The sequence below is a fragment of the Micropterus dolomieu genome, linkage group LG01 (assembly GCF_021292245.1).
Source record: "Micropterus dolomieu isolate WLL.071019.BEF.003 ecotype Adirondacks linkage group LG01, ASM2129224v1, whole genome shotgun sequence".
In the NCBI taxonomy this organism is placed as follows: Eukaryota; Metazoa; Chordata; class Actinopteri; order Centrarchiformes; family Centrarchidae; genus Micropterus; species Micropterus dolomieu.
Window position 1 is genome coordinate 36,034,286 of NC_060150.1, and position 18,264 is coordinate 36,052,549.

General features: G+C 42.3%; 1 protein-coding gene across 4 annotated transcripts in view; it reads left to right on the forward strand.

The window, feature by feature from the left end:
* atp8a2 (ATPase phospholipid transporting 8A2) overlaps positions 1-18,264 on the forward strand; it is a 53,929-nt gene that overhangs the window by 14,473 nt on the left and 21,192 nt on the right. For all 4 annotated transcript variants that reach the window (XM_046067057.1, XM_046067065.1, XM_046067048.1 and 1 more), the window contains exons 7-24: positions 260-333; positions 723-792; positions 1,282-1,409; positions 1,714-1,825; positions 2,201-2,369; positions 2,505-2,632; positions 2,735-2,812; positions 2,940-3,028; positions 3,300-3,344; positions 3,544-3,616; positions 3,733-3,921; positions 4,007-4,056; positions 4,144-4,213; positions 4,310-4,394; positions 4,711-4,850; positions 5,854-5,992; positions 6,712-6,776; positions 14,021-14,193. In XM_046067057.1, coding sequence (XP_045923013.1) covers positions 260-333; positions 723-792; positions 1,282-1,409; positions 1,714-1,825; positions 2,201-2,369; positions 2,505-2,632; positions 2,735-2,812; positions 2,940-3,028; positions 3,300-3,344; positions 3,544-3,616; positions 3,733-3,921; positions 4,007-4,056; positions 4,144-4,213; positions 4,310-4,394; positions 4,711-4,850; positions 5,854-5,992; positions 6,712-6,776; positions 14,021-14,193 — 1,877 coding nt within the window. The remainder of the gene's footprint in view (positions 1-259; positions 334-722; positions 793-1,281; positions 1,410-1,713; positions 1,826-2,200; positions 2,370-2,504; positions 2,633-2,734; positions 2,813-2,939; positions 3,029-3,299; positions 3,345-3,543; positions 3,617-3,732; positions 3,922-4,006; positions 4,057-4,143; positions 4,214-4,309; positions 4,395-4,710; positions 4,851-5,853; positions 5,993-6,711; positions 6,777-14,020; positions 14,194-18,264) is intronic.

Sequence of the window (18,264 nt, forward strand, 5' to 3'; positions counted from 1 at the left end):
TCTCATTCTGGTCTGCCTCTGTTGCAGCCTGATAAGAACAGTTTAAGCACTGCTGTGCTGTCACTTTATCTCAAGTCATCTTCTCTCTCTGTTGGCTGCCTCTCAGTTGGTCACTAATAAGCCTGCCTCTTGTTTCCCCTCTCTGTCTTCCTCCCCTACCCCTCCTATTGTGCCTGACCCTCTGTCTTAACACCCCTCTTTTCCTTCCTCCCCACCTTTTGTCCCTAATGCTGTTGCACTGCTGCGTCCTGGCCACAAGGTGGCAGTAGGAGACATAGTGAAGGTTACCAATGGACAGCACCTTCCAGCTGACATGGTCATTGTGTCCTCCAGGTCAGACTCCAGTGTGTTATGACTGTTTGTGTGTGGGCACGCATGTGCATTTGTGTATGTTTGTCTCTTAAGTGTTCAAATCATTTGTTGTGTGTTATAGTACTGTTTTATGGCTGCAACAAATCATTATTTTCATTATCAATCCATCTGTTGACTAGTCTTTTGGTTAATCGATTAGTATATAAAATGTAATGATGAATTCCCTCCTTGAATTACAGGAACCTAAATTATTGTTATTGATCAACAGTTAGAAAACCCAAAAGCATTAAATTTAATATTTTATAAAATAATGTAAATTAAGCAAATGTTTATATTTGAGAAGCTATAACCAGCAAATGTTTAATAATAAAATTTTAATAATCTGATGCAGCTCTGCCTGTTCTCCACAGTGAGCCGCAGGCCATGTGTTACACTGAGACCTCCAACCTGGATGGAGAAACCAACCTGAAGATCAGACAGGTATGATGCGTGAGTCTCTCAGATTACTCAGTCAGTGAGGAACTGAAGTATAGGCCATATAAATACTATAAAACCTACAATAAAATGATTTTTGTTTAGATGTTTAGATTGAGTATTTGTACACTGTGGGGGGTAACAAATTTAAGGAACTGCTAACTCACCTGAAAGGAGGTGAAGGATTCAGGTTTTAGTTTTAGAGACATCTAATACTTTAGTTAGTTACTTTTGAAGCTACTGTTTGGATATATATGAACCAACTAATAAAAGATGGTAAAATTGTTGGCACCATCTTTCAGGAGTCCCTATCATATGAAACCCCACTTCCTCACATTTGCATCCATGTTGTGGGATCATGTATCTTTTAGTGTCTGTTCTGTTTCTATCTACTATCTCTTTCTGTAATGTACTTTGTGATAATCCGGTTTGGTAAAAGATGCGACTCAATAAACTTTCCTTGACTTGACTTGTCATGGTTAATTTTTTTCCTAGGGTCTTCAGCTCACAGCTAGTGCTCAGAACCTGGAGGATTTGATGGCGCTGTCTGGTCGTTTGGAGTGCGAAGGCCCGAACAGACACTTGTATGACTTCACTGGCACACTGCGGCTGGAGAACCTCAAGTGAGACCTACCCTAATGAGTTACTGATTGACAATAGCATGCGTATTGTCAGTGTAATATGCTATTTTATTTTATTTTAATTACTAGTCGATAGTATCTGAATTGTATCTTTTTATAAAACGGGTGTGGCCAAGACAGCAGGATAAAACTACATACATATCATAGATTTTATTTATAATTTAAGCGTGAGAGAAGAAAATATCCGCCGTAAAGACAGAAATTTCCTTCGGAATGCATCCGTTTTACTCACAAATAACAAAGAAATGCACTAATTTATCATGTTTTGTTGTCTTGTTTTCCTTAGTCCAGCTCCCCTGGGTCCAGACCAGGTGTTGCTGCGTGGCGCCCAGCTCAGAAACACGCAGTGGGTTGTGGGAATTGTTGTCTACACTGGCCACGACTCTAAACTGATGCAGGTAAACCCGATGTCTTGTCCAAATTCAGGAAACTTTGTACAATGTGGCTTAAGAACACCTAAAAGCAAAGGAATTGTTGGAGTTTAATTTGATATTTTTTAATAATGAGAATTTTCCCCCTCGAGAACTTAGAGTTTAGAGCTTTTGAATAACTGTGACACATTCATAACCGGGAGGACATCTAAGCTTTTTAATCTTCCACATTCCTCTGCTAAAAATTATAAAAACATGACAATAATAGTTTCATGTTTGTAATTGTGTATGACGTATAAAATCAGTCAAGCAAAAGTGTTCTGCAAGTGGACCATTGCACCGTCTTAATGTGTCTGTAATGAGTGCCTTTGTGTTTCTCACTTGTATTAATTGACCTCCCAGAACTCCACCAAAGCGCCACTGAAGCGCTCTAACGTGGAGCGGGTGACCAACATGCAGATCCTGGTCTTGTTTGGCATCCTGCTGGTCATGGCCCTGGTCAGCTCTGTGGGCGCTGCCATCTGGAACAAAGAACACACTGAAGATGCGTGCTGGTACTTGTCCCGGGCTGGTGAGAACGCACACACACACACCCCCCACATTTCACAACCTGTAAGTTAAGTCTCCTTACAGTAATGCAGAATTAGGATGAATACGTACACAATATAAAGGCCGGTAAATAAGTGAATAATGGGTATTTGTGCAGGTGACATCTCCACTAACTTTGCGTATAACCTGCTGACGTTCATCATCCTGTACAACAACCTGATCCCCATCAGCCTGCTGGTCACTCTGGAGGTGGTCAAGTTCACACAGGCTCTCTTCATCAACTGGGTATGGTCCATGTGTGCTTTGTAATGCATGTGTTGAAATGTATTTTACTGCGGGTAGCCAAATATTCCTCATTGCTTTACTCGTGTTTTCTTTTTACCTCAGGACGTGGAGATGTACTACGCAGAGACGGACACACCGGCCATGGCTCGAACGTCCAATCTTAACGAGGAACTGGGCCAGGTCAGTTTCTCCCTCTCCTAATAGTGTGCTGTAGGATGGAAGTGGGAATGCCCAAAAAAAGCACCACATACACGCCTGTTAAAACATGCAACTGTCATTACCTATTGTCTGTACCTATTGTTTCCAGGTGAAGTATCTCTTTTCCGACAAGACGGGGACTCTGACCTGTAACGTCATGCACTTTAAGAAGTGTTCCATTGCGGGAATCACATATGGGTCAGTCATCTCTTTTTTTATTTGTAGGTTCATTCTTTTTCTCTTAGCTTAGCAGTAAAAGGACCCAACTACTAAAAGAAAATGAGCTTAGAATCCCGCTAAACTTACCTCTGCATTGAGTTTCCTTTTATTTCAATCTGTTAAACTAATCAATGTCTCAGACTAACTTTTAGTAAAGAAAAATTGAACGCTCGCATGCTTGATCAAATAAACTAATCAGCTCATCAACTGATTGATTCCTTTAGGTATACGACCTCACTGATCACTGCAGCCACTTCCCTGATCTTGACTGTGATCGTTCAATGGAGGACTTCAGGTGAGTGACCTTCTCCTCTCACCTCCTCATCTGCTCTGTATCTTTTGAGAAAAGATTGCACTGTGTGTGCTTTGATCTAAACAATAGACACAATTCACCTAGTTTTAGCTGCAATTGCTATTTGAATGCGCAAACATTTTTTTTACTACACAATAACTAAAATAACTCATGTCATAAATAGTTTTCCCTTGTCTCACAGCAATCTGCCGCCCAGCAGCAATAACTCTACCGAGTTTGATGACCCAACTCTCATCGAAAACATTGAGAACCATGTAGGTGTCTCTGTCAAATTTCTTTATTTGAAGCAAACCTATTCTACCCGCAGATTACTAGAAGGCGCTGTTTAAGACCATGTCCGCTCTGTTTGTGTGTGTGTGTGTGTTTTCAGCCTACATCGCCTCAAATCTGTGAATTCCTGACAATGATGGCAGTGTGCCACACGGTGGTCCCAGAGAGAGAGGAAAACCAGATAATTTACCAGGCCTCTTCGCCAGATGAAGGCGCGCTGGTCAAAGGAGCCAAAGGGCTCGGCTTTGTCTTCACTGCAAGAACCCCGCATTCAGTCATAATCGAAGCTGTAAGTGTGTATCTGTGTGGTTTTTTTCTGCATTAAGAACTGTTTCCTGCAAAGTTAGGAGCTGACACTTTGTTGTTTATTGCAGAGAGAAAAAGAGATGAGCTATGAACTACTGAATGTGCTGGAGTTTTCCAGGTAATGCTCCCATAAATGTTCCGCTCAGTCAGTAAATAACGAAGACTCTCGTGTGTTTTGAAACTAATCCCATGGCTTCCTTTACAGCAACCGCAAACGCATGTCTGTGGTGGTGAGAACCCCCGATGGGAAGCTGCGGCTGTACTGCAAAGGAGCTGTATGTTTATCTCATTATAATTGTAATTTGGCACTCCAAATGTTTTAGCTCATTTTTCATTTATTCACTGAATTTTCTTATTTTGTTGTTCTGCAGGATAATGTCATTTTTGAGCGCCTGACTGAGGCGTCCCAGTACAAAGAATTAACTATTGCTCACCTGGAACAGTTTGCTACTGAAGGTAAGAAGGAAAAAAAAGAGAGAGAGAGAGAGGAATGTTAAAATTACATTTGGTGAAGAATGCATCATGACTTGTTTATGACTTGGGACTGATCTGAATTTAGTATGAAGACTTGACATTATTATATATACCACCTCTGAGTGAGGCTTAAATTACATCAGAACCATCTTTCCTGAGTTTCCTTCTCAGTGTTCCAATGGAAAAATGTTGGACCACTCAGTCCATTTTAAATATGAATAACAATCATAGCTATAATAATCTATTTCTGCACCATGATCACACTGATTGTGATCTTATCCTCATCCCATCCATCCAGGCCTGAGGACTCTGTGTTTTGCCTATGTGGACCTGGAGGAAGGCGCCTACCAGGAGTGGCTGAAGGAATACAATCGTGTCAGCACAGTGCTCAAAGACCGCGCTCAGAAACTAGAGGAGTGTTATGAACTGCTGGAAAAGGTGAACACACCGTGTCTTCATCTGCAGTGATGTGTATTGTTGGCCTGCAACGTTATGTGAGATGTCTTGGTGAAAACAAAGTGCCTGTAAGTCTTAAAAGATCTCTATTATACAGAAGTATTCATAGATTGATATAAAATCAAAGCCTAGACCTAAAAGAACATAAAATTCTTTAGAAATACTCACAAACACAAGACACATGTTTGCCAGCAGGTGGCAGAGGGGCTACATTGATTCCCAGACTTAAATAAACATGGTTCTCCTTCATCACCCACACAGTCAAATTTCCCTCCTCCGTGTCTTTTCTTTTAGCACAATTTAAAGGATGATATCATGGACATCTTGTATTGGTTGGTCAGAAAGGTAGCACTGACTGGGAGGGAAATTGAACAAATAATAGTGAGATTTCTGTTGAGAGGATATTGCACAAAAACAAAGGATTTAGCATAGAGATTCGAGGTGAGAAAAGTAAGTGAAGAGGGGGAAAAAATAGGAAGCAGGAGGCGGAGGGGAGCTCAGACTGGGAGACCACAAGGGTAATTACCTGCACCAGCCTGCCAAAAGCCCCATAAAACTGGAGTCAACAACACTGTAGTGTTAACTTGTGTGTCTGTGTGAGTGTTTGTGTGTGCGTCCGAGTGTGTCTAATGAGGGTACATATGCATTTAAATGCTGAACAAATTAAAGCAAGGGGAGGAAAGGTAATGGGTTACTTCTTGGCACAAAGACACCGAGTTGGTACAAAGGCCCAAAATCAGCTGCTGTACCAATTGAACTGAGCTCGCTGGCATCCTTCTCGTCCTCAAATTAGAAATGGATGATGTTCTCTGGAGAGAAAGAGCCTTCACATGCAGGCTGGTGATGTCTGGCTGAATTTGTAGACTAAATATGATAATAACTTTATTCTTTTGTGCCATATTTTGTTCCCTCTCTCTTATTGAGTCTTACTTCCCAAGTTATTTCTGTCTCTTTATCTGTCTCTCTCTTCTGTTCCACCAAACAGAACTTAATGCTGTTGGGCGCCACAGCCATAGAGGACCGTCTCCAGGCCGGCGTGCCAGAGACCATCGCCACGCTGATGAGGGCTGACATCAAGATCTGGGTCCTCACTGGAGACAAGCAGGAGACTGCCATCAACATAGGTGAAAGCATTTAAAATAAACACCGAAGTGTGAGTTTAAGTCACAAGAAGGACAGTCCTGCACCACAAGCAGATGGAAAGTAATGGTAGCTTATCTGACATAAGGGAGTTTTTAGTGCAGTATATGCCAGTGATGTAGGCAAATCCAGCGGTGGTGAGGAAGTCCCCTTGTCACTGCAGCCTGATGCGCAGCAGTGTAGGAAAATGTATTTTTATTAAATCATGCCTAGAAGAACAGCAGTTATTATGTGGGGCTGTGAAATGCCAGACATGTCTCCAATCTCTAAGGAACAATGTGACAGTGGCCAGTGTACGCAGGTTAGAAGGGACTTAAAATTGAACAGCAATGACATTAGTGCGTTTGGTTTGTCTTGGCAGTTGGTGGCAGATATCCAAAACAAGATTTTCTGAGCAGACACACTTAGTTTAAAAGTTGGGAGACACACCTATAAAGACAAATAGTGATTGAACTACTCTCTTCACCTGCATTAGCATTCATTATAATTCGCTTTTGTTAACAATAACAACATGCATAATAATAGCGATTTAATGGTCGGACACTGATGGAGGAGGAGGAGGAGAGTGGGGTCAGATAGCTGTGTGTGAGAATGGAGCAGGATTTTGCAACTGCAGCCCTACATGAGACCAGTTTTTCCACCTGAGTTTTGAGTAAATCTAAGCTCTCTCACATCCCCCATTCTCTCCCTATCTGTTTCTCAGGTTACTCATGTCGTCTGGTGACACACGGCATGTCCCTCATCATCGTCAATGAGGACTCTCTGGACGTGAGTAGATCCTCCACTTCCTGTACGCTTTGTACAGTATTGGGACTTTCTGTGTGTGTGTGTGTGTGTGTGTGTGTGTACACAGTAGGGAAGGTGTTATGTGGTGGGGTCTTAAGCAGGCTACTGTGGGAACTAGGGTGCGGTCCACAGCCAGATTGGTGGGTGTGGCTCTTTGTGTGCTCACAGGTGCAGGTAATTAAAGTCTCTGGTGTCCCTTTTGGAGAAAGGGATGAAAAAAGACAAGTACTGAACTACCACTTCTTTCCCCTCTCCTTCTGTCTCTGTCACAACATTCACATGCAGTACCTGTCTTTTTGAGCGTATAGCATTCTTACTGTTTGTGTCTCTGGATCTAACCTTGCTAAATGCCAGAATGTACAGGCTGCACATGGGTCAGTCTGGTTATATATCTTTTGCTATTTAGAGTGAGATCTGAGACATTCTTTATCTCTAAATTAGATTTATATTTATAATGTGTAATGTGTTCTTTGCATTCAGGTTTCATGTGTGACTGCTTAACTTAAGTGGCTTGATTGCTGTCATGTGTCTCTGTCTGTCTCTCCTTCACACACTCACACGCTGTGCCCCGACTACCACGTGTGTGTGTGTGTGTGTGTGTGTGTGTGTGTGTGTGTGTGTGTGTGTGTGCGTGCATAGACTCACACAATCACAGTGTGTTCACTTTTATGGAGATTGTTTATATGTGAGACTGGGGAGATCATGCCTCATAAATGTTTTGTGTGTTTTGTTTATGGGTTTGTGTGTGAGTGGGCCCAAAGTGCGTGTTAAAACCCTGATGGAGAGACATCTATGTTTACTTTCATAATTTTCTTACCTCGCGTAAATCATCGCTCAGATTGGTGGGTGTCTTCAACTGTGAGCTTTTATAGGGATTTTTAAGTCTAAAGTCTAAAGCATGATCGACATAGCATTATCGACCTCTATGTGGTTAACATTGCTTCCAAGTGGAAGAAGTGTGAAAGGATTTTAATGTTGGTCATGATTTTAAACTTAATTGCACAACTTCACACCTATAATCCTTTTAGCTGGCCTTTATAATGCGAAGTTCTAGTAAAAGAAATAGTTGGGAGTTTACATTTGCACGCATCAAAGTGGTGTCTAGAAGTTCCCAGACTTTGGGAACTGCTGGTCAAAAGCCAGAAAGCATGCAAGGCCACTGAGATACTGAGTAAATTGAGTCGGACAGGGTGAACATTTTTAATATGGGTAATACGGGTACTTGTAATTAGTATATCGTCTGGCCAATATAGTCTGGGCTGGTAGATGAAACATTTGGCTCTAACAGCTTTCTTTGCCCTGCCATTATTGCTGATACATATTTTAAATTCTTGTCATTAAGCTTTAATTGCAACTCCTCTACAGAGATTACACATAGACGTACGTAGGTCCAATATAACATAAGACAATACATTTTTTGTTAGTATATGGTCTCTGTATTTTTTTTCACCTACATGCCAGAAAAGAAGACTTTCTAACCCCTTTCACTAGAAATATCGTAAGTTAGAAAAACTCTTTTACAGCTGAAGACTTGAGACGGGATGTTGGCCACTGTACTGTACTTAAGGACTGTTTGGACTTCCAGTATAAAAAAAAAAAAAATGTGGTGAGAATGATGATTAAAAAACATTTTTAGACACATCTTTCTATCTAGGTGTGGATGAAAGTGAATGGCAACTAGATCTTAAGATAGTCAAATAAAAGCTGTTTCCCTGAGAATGGCCTGTTCAAATCTGCAGAATATTTTCTAGTGGGGAAAAACTACAAAGCTGATTTAACACTCACTTCCATTCAGAACACTCCATTTAGTAGCAACTTTAAACAACTTGGGAAGGCAGTAGGGAATCCATCTTTGAGCTGGACAGCCTGGCCTCAATACATAGCAATGGCAACCGTCCACCCTGCTGATATGTCCTTGAGCAAGTTTTTGAATCTGTACCAGCACCAGGCGGGTGTGTTACTACTGTTGAAGAGGTTTAAGATTAAATATGTTATTATCGTTCAAAGGGTTCTTTTGTAACGTGGTTGTGCTGTACACATTTCTACATGGCGCAGCTGCAGAGGGACAGCTGCTTGACATGAAACACGCTTCAGAGCGTGGTGCGTTTGCAGCGCACTTTCAAGTGGGTGGAAATGCAACATGGCAGACGAGACAGAATAAACAACATGACAAACTGCTGCAGCAAAACCCAATTATAAAAGGAGACTAATGAATGCTTAATCGCATCCCAAAATACACAAAATACAGCATTGACATCCTACAGACAATCGGATTTGTAAAATCATATATTCAGAACCCTCTCCCTCATATCATATTGGTAACATTGTGAAAATCTGGATTTAGATTTGGTCATGTGGCTGTAAGGGAAGAAACCTTCTCTCTGATGTTTATGAATATAGCATGAGAGCTGTGGTTGTGTGGTGGTTGGTGTAGATGAAAGCGGACGGCACTGTCTTCAGAGCAACACTTATCTCTTCACTTAAAATAACTCCCACTGGCTCAGCTTCTGTATGCACGCGGGCCTGTTTGAAGGTGTAACCTGCGCGTGAGCGAAAACAGACGCTGCTTATCAAAATTGCACCTCGAGGTTGACCTCTTGCCCCCACTTTTAAAAATTTGTCCCAACTTTTCACTCTCTCTATCACACCCTCGTTCTGCCAGTCTCACATGCAACCAACCCCCTCTCTCCCCAAACAAGCCCATTCTCCGCTCCATGTCTCCTTCACACTACTGCCTCCATATCTGTCAGCACTCTCTCTATGCGCAGGAAGCGACTACACAGCCTCTGCGATGTGTGACAGGAAACCTGAGTGTGTGTTAGAGGGAGAGTCAGAGGGAGAGCAGGAACAAGCAACAAAATATGTGTGTTTATCTGGAGTCTGTTTGTGAATAAAGCAGGCGGATGGGTGGGGGTGGGGGTGGGGGGGGGTACTTAACATATGAGATAGACGGTCTGGACAGATAGACGGTCTGGACAGAGAAGGAATATGGGGGAGAAGAAGTGGGAGATTTGGCCGTGCCATGTGAGGGGTGATGAGAGAATGGTAATGCGATCTCCTTTTGGTGGTTCTCCTCATCAAAACAAACCCTGTGAGCAATGCCTCCTGGGTAAACGGTTTGCGACTGCTGAAGCTGTGACAAGCGCCATCTGTCCCCTTCAGATCACATGCCACACACCGACGCCGACACAAATCTTTGCCCTGTCTCCTTCTGTTTAGTCAGCACTGAAGCATACAAATGTAAAGTCTCCTTTGTATCTTCTTATGTCTTATTGTCTGTGAAGCTGTCTCTCTCTCTCTCTCACTCACTCACACACACACACACACACACACAGACACACACAGACACACACACACACACACTCTGTAAACAGCATCTCTCTTCTGCTCATTAATCATCTTTATGCGCGGGCACGCACACACACACACACACACACACACACACACACACACACACACACATTCACATTTTGTAGACCTTCAGCTTGCATGCTCGATTGTTCTGGCATTTTTCAATTTATAATAGTTTTTTGTACATCAGGCCTCCCACTGTTGAAGTCCACATGTCTCTTTGTGTGTGTGTGTATGTGTGTGTGTGTGTGTTTCTGGCTCAGGCAGCAGAGGATGTGGGTGTTTGCACAGATGCAACGTCGGATAATTAAACGGTATATTAAATCTCAGTGGTGACAGAATCTGCACTTCAGATATGAGCATGTCTTTCTCCGCCTTCTTTTCACTCTGTAGCACTCTCTCTCTCTCTCTCTCTCTCTCTCTCTCTCTCTCTCTCTCTCTCTCTCTCTCTCTCTCTCTCTCTCTCCCGTTTCCCAGAGTCTGGCTCACGCTCCTTGTCCGTCGTCTGTCTCCTTTTCTTTGTACCCTTTCCCATTTATCTTTCTTACTGCCTTTTTGTATATTGAGCTCTCTTTGAAAGGAGAGGGTGGCCTGGAATGGATCAACATTTGGCTTCCTTCCCCCTTTCTTACTATGTGTATATATGTGTTTTTATATATATACATATATATGTGTGTATATGGTAAAGTATGCAATGAGAGAGGGTGACCTGTGATATCTCAAACCGCCTCTGTGCCCTGCCCATTTCACAATCCAAATATAACCCTGATAAAATTCCACGCAGAAGGGTGTGTGAATATCGTTTATAAAGTGTGGGTGTGGGTGTGGGTGTGTGTGTTAGAGTGTTTTCTGCCTTCTTCAAGCTCAGATGCACATGAAAAATAAATATTTAGTTTGGAACATAAAAATGCTTGCTAATGAGATCTGTCACGTTGCAACTGGTGCAATCAAAGAATTCAGCAATTTTTTCCTCAAAGGTCTCCAAAAATAGCGGGTACTTTTAGCGTGAGAAAGAGGAAAGTTACATACTAATGGGTTTTTCTTTGGTCTTTGGTTTATGTTTGTTCTCCTTGAGAAAGTGTTAACAGATCATAGTGGACCTTTTGTGAGCTGTTTCTTTTCATGTTAAGACGGTGTTCATGCTATGAGGATACAGTGAGGTCTGGACTTGCTGTACTTTAGTAAGCGGCTGCCTGTTAGCTTTAAGAGCTAACTAGTGTTTGCACCTTAGTTACCTTTTTAATCTTCTATAGCTCCCTGCAGACTTAGCATGGTTATTATCCCGGGATATCTTAGCCGCCGCTAAAGCTTTGAAAGGACCTGCTGTGACAAGTCACTGTGGTGGATCAGCCACTCACTTGTAGTTTTCATTCACTTGAGGACTGACCCATGCATGTGACCCTCTCTTTCCATAGTCACATTACGTGGGTTCATACTACAGTGAATTTCAGGCACAACTAGCAACTGAGCCCATATTTTGGTGTTAAGAGCTTCACAGAATAAAGCCCCATGCAGAAAGTTGTGCAACACTTAGAGCATCAACACAACATCACCCCAAATATGTGTTGTGTACAGTGTTTTTATACAATCATTTTTCACTAACATGCTGTTTACTTTGTAAAATGCTGCTGAGGTTTTTGTGTTCATTCCTCTATGATGGGGTGAGGACAAGCAGGAGGAAGAAGGAGGTTGTGTCAGATTCTCATCTCTCACACATGCCTTACATGTGCACATACACAACCCCTGACACACCGCGCGCATACATGTGTTTTAGTCCTCTGTAAAAACACGTGCACATCAACACACACACACACACACGTCCCACACACACTCACACACTCACACTCACACTCTCACACACACACACACACACACACACACACATTGAGTTTCAGAACTCTGACAACCTGTAATCTCCTTTAATCCTTTCATTATGTTTTTGTTTTCCTTTCCCGTGTTTGGGGAAAAAGGTGAATGCAAACAGGAATTCCGGCATACAAAGAAAAACACACAACCTCAGGCTGACAAAACAAGAGGAGGGAATTTTGGGGAAGAGGAGGGACAGTTTTGTGTAGAAACATGTGTGCATCGCTATTTGGCAAGAAGAAGAGAGACTGTATTGTTCGTGTGATTGTGTTACATGTACGTGTGTGTGTGTGTGTGTGTGTGTGTGTGCTTGCTGCCTTGTCTGTTGCATATGCTGATCGACAGACAGAGGGGTCATCTCTCTGTGGTCACCGGACTCTCTCTCTCAGGCCGTCAATAACCCGCTGTGAGAGACTGTGTAGATTCTTAACGGCGCCAAATTATAAAATGTTTGTGCACTTTTGTGTCTAGCGTTTGGTCTTGTGTAGCTGATTGCTGTATGTTTAGTCCCTTTTGCCCTTGTTTCCACAAACAATCCCTGTTACGGGGCATTTCATTTTGCGTCACTCCCTGTTTATTATGTGTATTTAAGCTGGATTCCACATGTACAACTTACAAAACTGTCCCTAGATAGACAGTTGGTGATCTGTTTGCTGCAGTATTGGAAAACACTTGATGGATAAAACATTCTTGTTCCATCTGCTTAGTGTTGGGATGATTTTTTTATTGGCTCTAACATGACTTCACCTCCTGTCATCTCTTTAATGTAAAGAGGTTTAGTAAACATCAAGTCCCAGCTGGAACTGTTTAGATGAAATAGGTCTAAATTCATCTTAGCCTTATTTTTCACTGGTCTCACATGGTTTTATAAAAAGCACAAGTAAAAGCTAAAAGTTTAGAACTTCTGTCTAAAAGGTAAAGCTGGATCACATAAGATGATGCATATTAAACCTTGCTCTGTAACATTAGTATCCCATGGAAATCATAATTTAAGTCAGTAGAAATGAAGAATTCAGGTGTGTGTGTGTGTGTGTGTCTGTGTGTGTCTGTGTGTGTGAACGCCTGACTGGTAGCTTGTAGCGTGCCTGCTCCTCCACATGGATTTCATTACAACTCCATGGGGTGTTTATTTTCTCTATTAATCCCTGTTCCTCTATTATCAAGAGCTCCATCAAAACTGCCCCAAACTACTGCCCTACAGGAAAGCAGGCATTCAAACAAACACACATGCATGTACACACACACACACACACACACACAGACACACAGCACATGAATGATGCATTTAACCCTGCCACATCATTAATCCAGATTTTTCCTTTAACTGTCTGTGTCTCTTTTTGTACATTTTCACCCATGGTGGTGGCATGTTGCTGCATTGTGAAGTAAAAATTTAAGATTTGATGCCATGGTTCCAGACACCATCACTGTGTTGTGATGGTGTCTGGAACAACTTTGAACTTTTATATTGGCATTCTTCATTGTTTAGTGTACACAGAAGCAAATTCTTTCCTCAGTTGAAGGCAGCCCGTGCAACCAGAGGCACATGTCTTCCATTTACCGCCAGTGGTTTTGACCTTTCAACAAATTGGTCTGTGTGTTTTTGATGTGTGTGTGTGTGATTTGTATTTTCACCACTATGTGAACCCACAATATCGCCACAAAAACATAAAACCTGAAAATGCGGTCACTTGAAAGAGTTATGATTGGTTAGGGTGTGGATTAGGATTTAAGATTGTTGACAATTAGTGGTGAGGTTCAGGGTTAGAGGTTAGGTTCTCAGCATTTACTGATACATCCTTATGGGTACTGATATGTTTTTGTGTATGTTCCTGACTTGTAGAAGAGATGTTAGAGATAAAAGCTTGTCAGTAAAAGCATGATGATGATGCGTTAAACTGAACAGTTTCTGAAGCTTAGTTTTTTTTGGGGGGGAGGGAGCAGGAAGAATATTAGTCATCCTTACAAGAAAAAGATTTAAGAGAAACTCTGTGTTTATCTCATTGCAGGCTACTCGTGCCACATTGACCACTCACTGTTCGTCCCTGGGCGACTCTCTGAGGAAGGAAAATGAGCTGGCGCTGATCATCGACGGTCAGACGCTGAAATACGCGCTGTCCTTCGAGCTCCGCCAGGCCTTCCTTGACTTGGCGTTGTCCTGCAAGGCTGTCATCTGCTGCCGGTAGGGAAGACTCATTCATCACATGCACACACACACCCACACAGACACACATGCACGTACATAAGCAAACTCCTGCACAGGTCTGGAGAACCTGGAAAAGTTTGGAATTATGAATTCACAAAGCACAAAAATAAATAAATTCAGTGTTTTACCTTGTTACTGCTTAAGTCAGCTTCTTACTTGCAGAAAATGGTTGCAAGATATGAATCAGAATTAGTCCACGGCGCAGATGATGGAAAAATTTATATTGAATAGGAAATGACAATTTGGATTGGTTTTCTATGATGAAATTTCAGTCTGTTGCTCGGTGCCCATAAAAGGAGCATGAAAGGTGAAAACCCTATGAAAACACACACAAACCTCATAAAAAATGACAGTGTGGACCATCTTATGACCAGAAAAACTGAAACAAATCAGTGTGCAAGAAGTCTAGACAAAGTCTGGAATTTTAATCTATAAAAAGGAAAAGCACCCTGTATTAGAAAAAGACTTAGATACACAGGATCATTGTGCTGTTGTGGCAAAACCTGTATGTATAAAGAAAAAGGAGAGTCTGCACACAGTCTGAAATTTGCTCGCTCCCTAAAGTGTTTTTTAATGCGAAGTGTCAACTCACTAACTTTGTCCTACACCTGCTTGAATATCCACCTTTTTTTGCTGAAAACGTGAATGTACAAAAAGACGAAGGCACAGTTTTCTTTTATTCCACACAGACGTTTTGACCACAAGTGGTCTTCCTCAAGGAAGCTGCGATGACACATCAGCTCTAAGATTCATCCTGATGATTGACTTGATTGGGTGTTGGGCAGAGGAGCCTGGTGAGAGGGCAAAACCCCATTGCATCTCACCGCATACAGATAAATTCTCACTCGGCTAGGTGTATGCATGCGCGGGCACGTATACGCGTGCGTGCTGTTTATGTTTGTAAAGGTTGTCGGTTGCCACGCTGTCAGCAAATGAATGGGGGTCATAAAAGCCTGTCCCACTGCACAGCAGGAGTAATGTAATACACTACGCTGCATGGAAATGTCAAAGCCATGACTCACTTACTGCTGGTACCTCTGGAATGGGCACCAAAAACACACACACACACACACACACACACAGGCATAGCCATTATACATTTCCATTCATACAAAGTACACACTGTTCATAAATTGTTTACTGCATGTTGCCTTTTTTGGTCATGTTCCACTCAACACCAGCTGTGATGTTTAACAAAAGTGTTTCCACTCGTCTTTTGTCTGTGTGTGTGTGTGTGTGTGTGTGTATGTATGTGTGGTGTGTGTGTTTGCGCAGCCAGGAGGGAAGTAATTGACTCTCTCCCTTGCATATCCAGGCCATATCCAGACTCAGGTCTCACAAGCCCTGCAAACAGCCTCCAGCTTCCTTTCCTCTACCCTTCTCTCTGTGCACCTTTCTCCCTCTTGCTCCCCTGGCTTGGGCTGGGTATCGAACATCATTATATTTACACATGTGCACACATTTGACCAAAACGTGGCCATGGAACCAAATATTGAAAACACATAAATTAGTAAAAGTTGGCATCAAATGTCAGGTTCAAACTTGAACCAGCAGGAGTACGTGGAGTTTTGATAAAAAGCTTTCATTAGTTACATGACTTGTTCTTTAAAGGTCTTAAGGGTTTATTTATCAAAACTTCACATACTTCTGCTCCTCTGTGTGTTAGTACCTTTTAGATATGTTTGAAGGTTTCAGCTCATTTTCTTTAGGAGCACCAGCATTAGTTTGCTGACTGCTTCCCAAGATTTTCCCAGTGAGCACAACATGTTGTTTTGGATTTGCCAGCTTCAGATAGTGGTTTATATGAGCAGTAAGTTCTTGTATATCTGTTTGTGTTCAGGGTTTTAGAAGTCAGAAATGAAGTACTGACTCTAGTAGATGTTTGCATTTTGTACTTTACATCAGTGGTTCCCAACCATTTTAGGCATGGGACCCCTTCATACAAAGCAATGTCTCATTACAAGTTACGTTTTTAGCTCTGAACACCTCAAAGTGTTGAGCTCCTCAGACTCTTTAATTTGAATAATTATTAGAGGCCTGATGAGATAAAACTATCCGGGATTTCACAAGGGAAAAAATAAACAAAGATTAGAGAAAGCAGAAGTTGTTTTGTTTTGTTTCCTTCGCCTTGAGAGGTCCCGACCCTCAAGGAACCACTGCTGTAGGTGATTCCTTTTGTGCATGTGTGGGTGCTTCCAGGGCACAATCCTGTTAATAAGGTGCCTGTACATAATGATTTGACTTGTAAGTATAGAGGTTTCTGTAAGATAATGTCTCATCCACAGTATGTGTGTGATGTTTTGTGCTTGTGTGTGTGTGTGTGTGTGTGTGTGTGTCTCTCTGGGGCGGCAGAGTCAGGGTGCACTCGTACGCATGGCTTCCTGACTTCACTGTGCGTTTGTTTATCCGAGGACTTATTTTCTGCTCAGTTCCACCGTGAAGAACACCGGGAGCCTTTCATCTCTCCAACGCCACTCTGCACAATCCCAGACACTGTTAGCAGTGTTTAGAGGAAAGGTAGAGAGAGAGAGAGACAGAGAGAGATAAAGAGAGATTTGTGGTCGGAGGCAGAGAGACGCACAGGCAGACGCGCTCACGTGCACTTCAGACTCAGAAACGGGAAAAACTAAAGAGCAGAGGTTGATCCCAGTCCGCATCTACTACAGAGGCCTAGACTCTCTCTGAGGTTTTTCCCTGGAAACGTCTGGTGTGTGTGTGTGTGTGTGTGTGTGTGTGTGTGTGTGTTTTTGTGCGTGTGTAAATATGTGCGCACGCCTACGTATGAATACTAAGCAGACCACCCAGCTCTTGACCGGGACATGATCCTTCTTACATATTCATAGAAGATAGACCATCTTTATTACCTGTGGGCTCCAGCCGGATGTGTGAGTGTTTGTGTGTGTGTCTAAGGGGTCATCCATCTGCTCATAATTTCATTTTGTCATATCTTTTATCAAAGCATCATATTGTATTCTGTTTGCATGCGATGGCTCATGCAGCTGCACATGATTGAATTTTGTAATATCACTGACGAAATTGGTGGGGATTTAGTGCTAGACCTAGTTAGCTGCAGCCGTACTTGACACACACACGCGCAGAAAAACGTCATTGTGAAAGTGACTCCGGTTTGAAGTGTTGGCCACACTGTCCAGTGTTGATACTTAAATTACCATCACCTAATGCATCACTGAGGCTCAGGTAATTACTAGAATCCAGGAAATGTAATGTAAATGTTTAATATCTGGATTTGGGTTAATCTCCAGTTACACAGTCAAATGGCCTACTGCACCTGCAGTGTTTATTTGTGGTAAATAAATACCACATTTAATATATAACACAAATATGCAATCTTAAGACACTGTAAAATGTTTTTGTACATACACCACTACAGTAGCAAATCCTGTACTGTGGGAAATAGAACTTGCTTTGTTATACAAGTTTAATCCCAGTCCCAGTATCAGTTTTCTCCCTTGCCTCCTTCTTTGAAGGTACACTGCTCAAAAAAATAAAGGGAAAACTAAAATAACACATCCTAGATCTGAATGAATGAAATAATCTCATTAAATACTTTCTTTACACAGTTGAATGTGCTGACAACAAAATCACACAAAAATTATCAATGGAAATCAAATTTATCAACCCATAGAGGTCTGGATTTGGAGTCACACTCAAAATCAAAGTGGAAAACCACACTACAGGCCGATCCAACTTTGATGTAATGTCCTTAAAACAGGTCAAAATGAGGCTCAGTAGTGTGTGTGGCCTCCACGTGCCTGTATGACCTCCCTACAACGCCTGGGCATGCTCCTGATGAGGTGGCGGATGGTCTCCTGAGGGATCTCCTCCCAGACCTGGACTAAAGCATCCGCCAACTCCTGGACAGTCTGTGGTGCAATGTGGCGTTGGTGGATGGAGCGAGACATGATGTCCCAGATGTGCTCAATTGGATTCAGGTCTGGGGAACGGGCGGGCCAGTCCATAGCATCAATGCCTTCCTCTTGCAGGAACTGCTGACACACTCCAGCCACATGAGGTCTTGCATTGTCT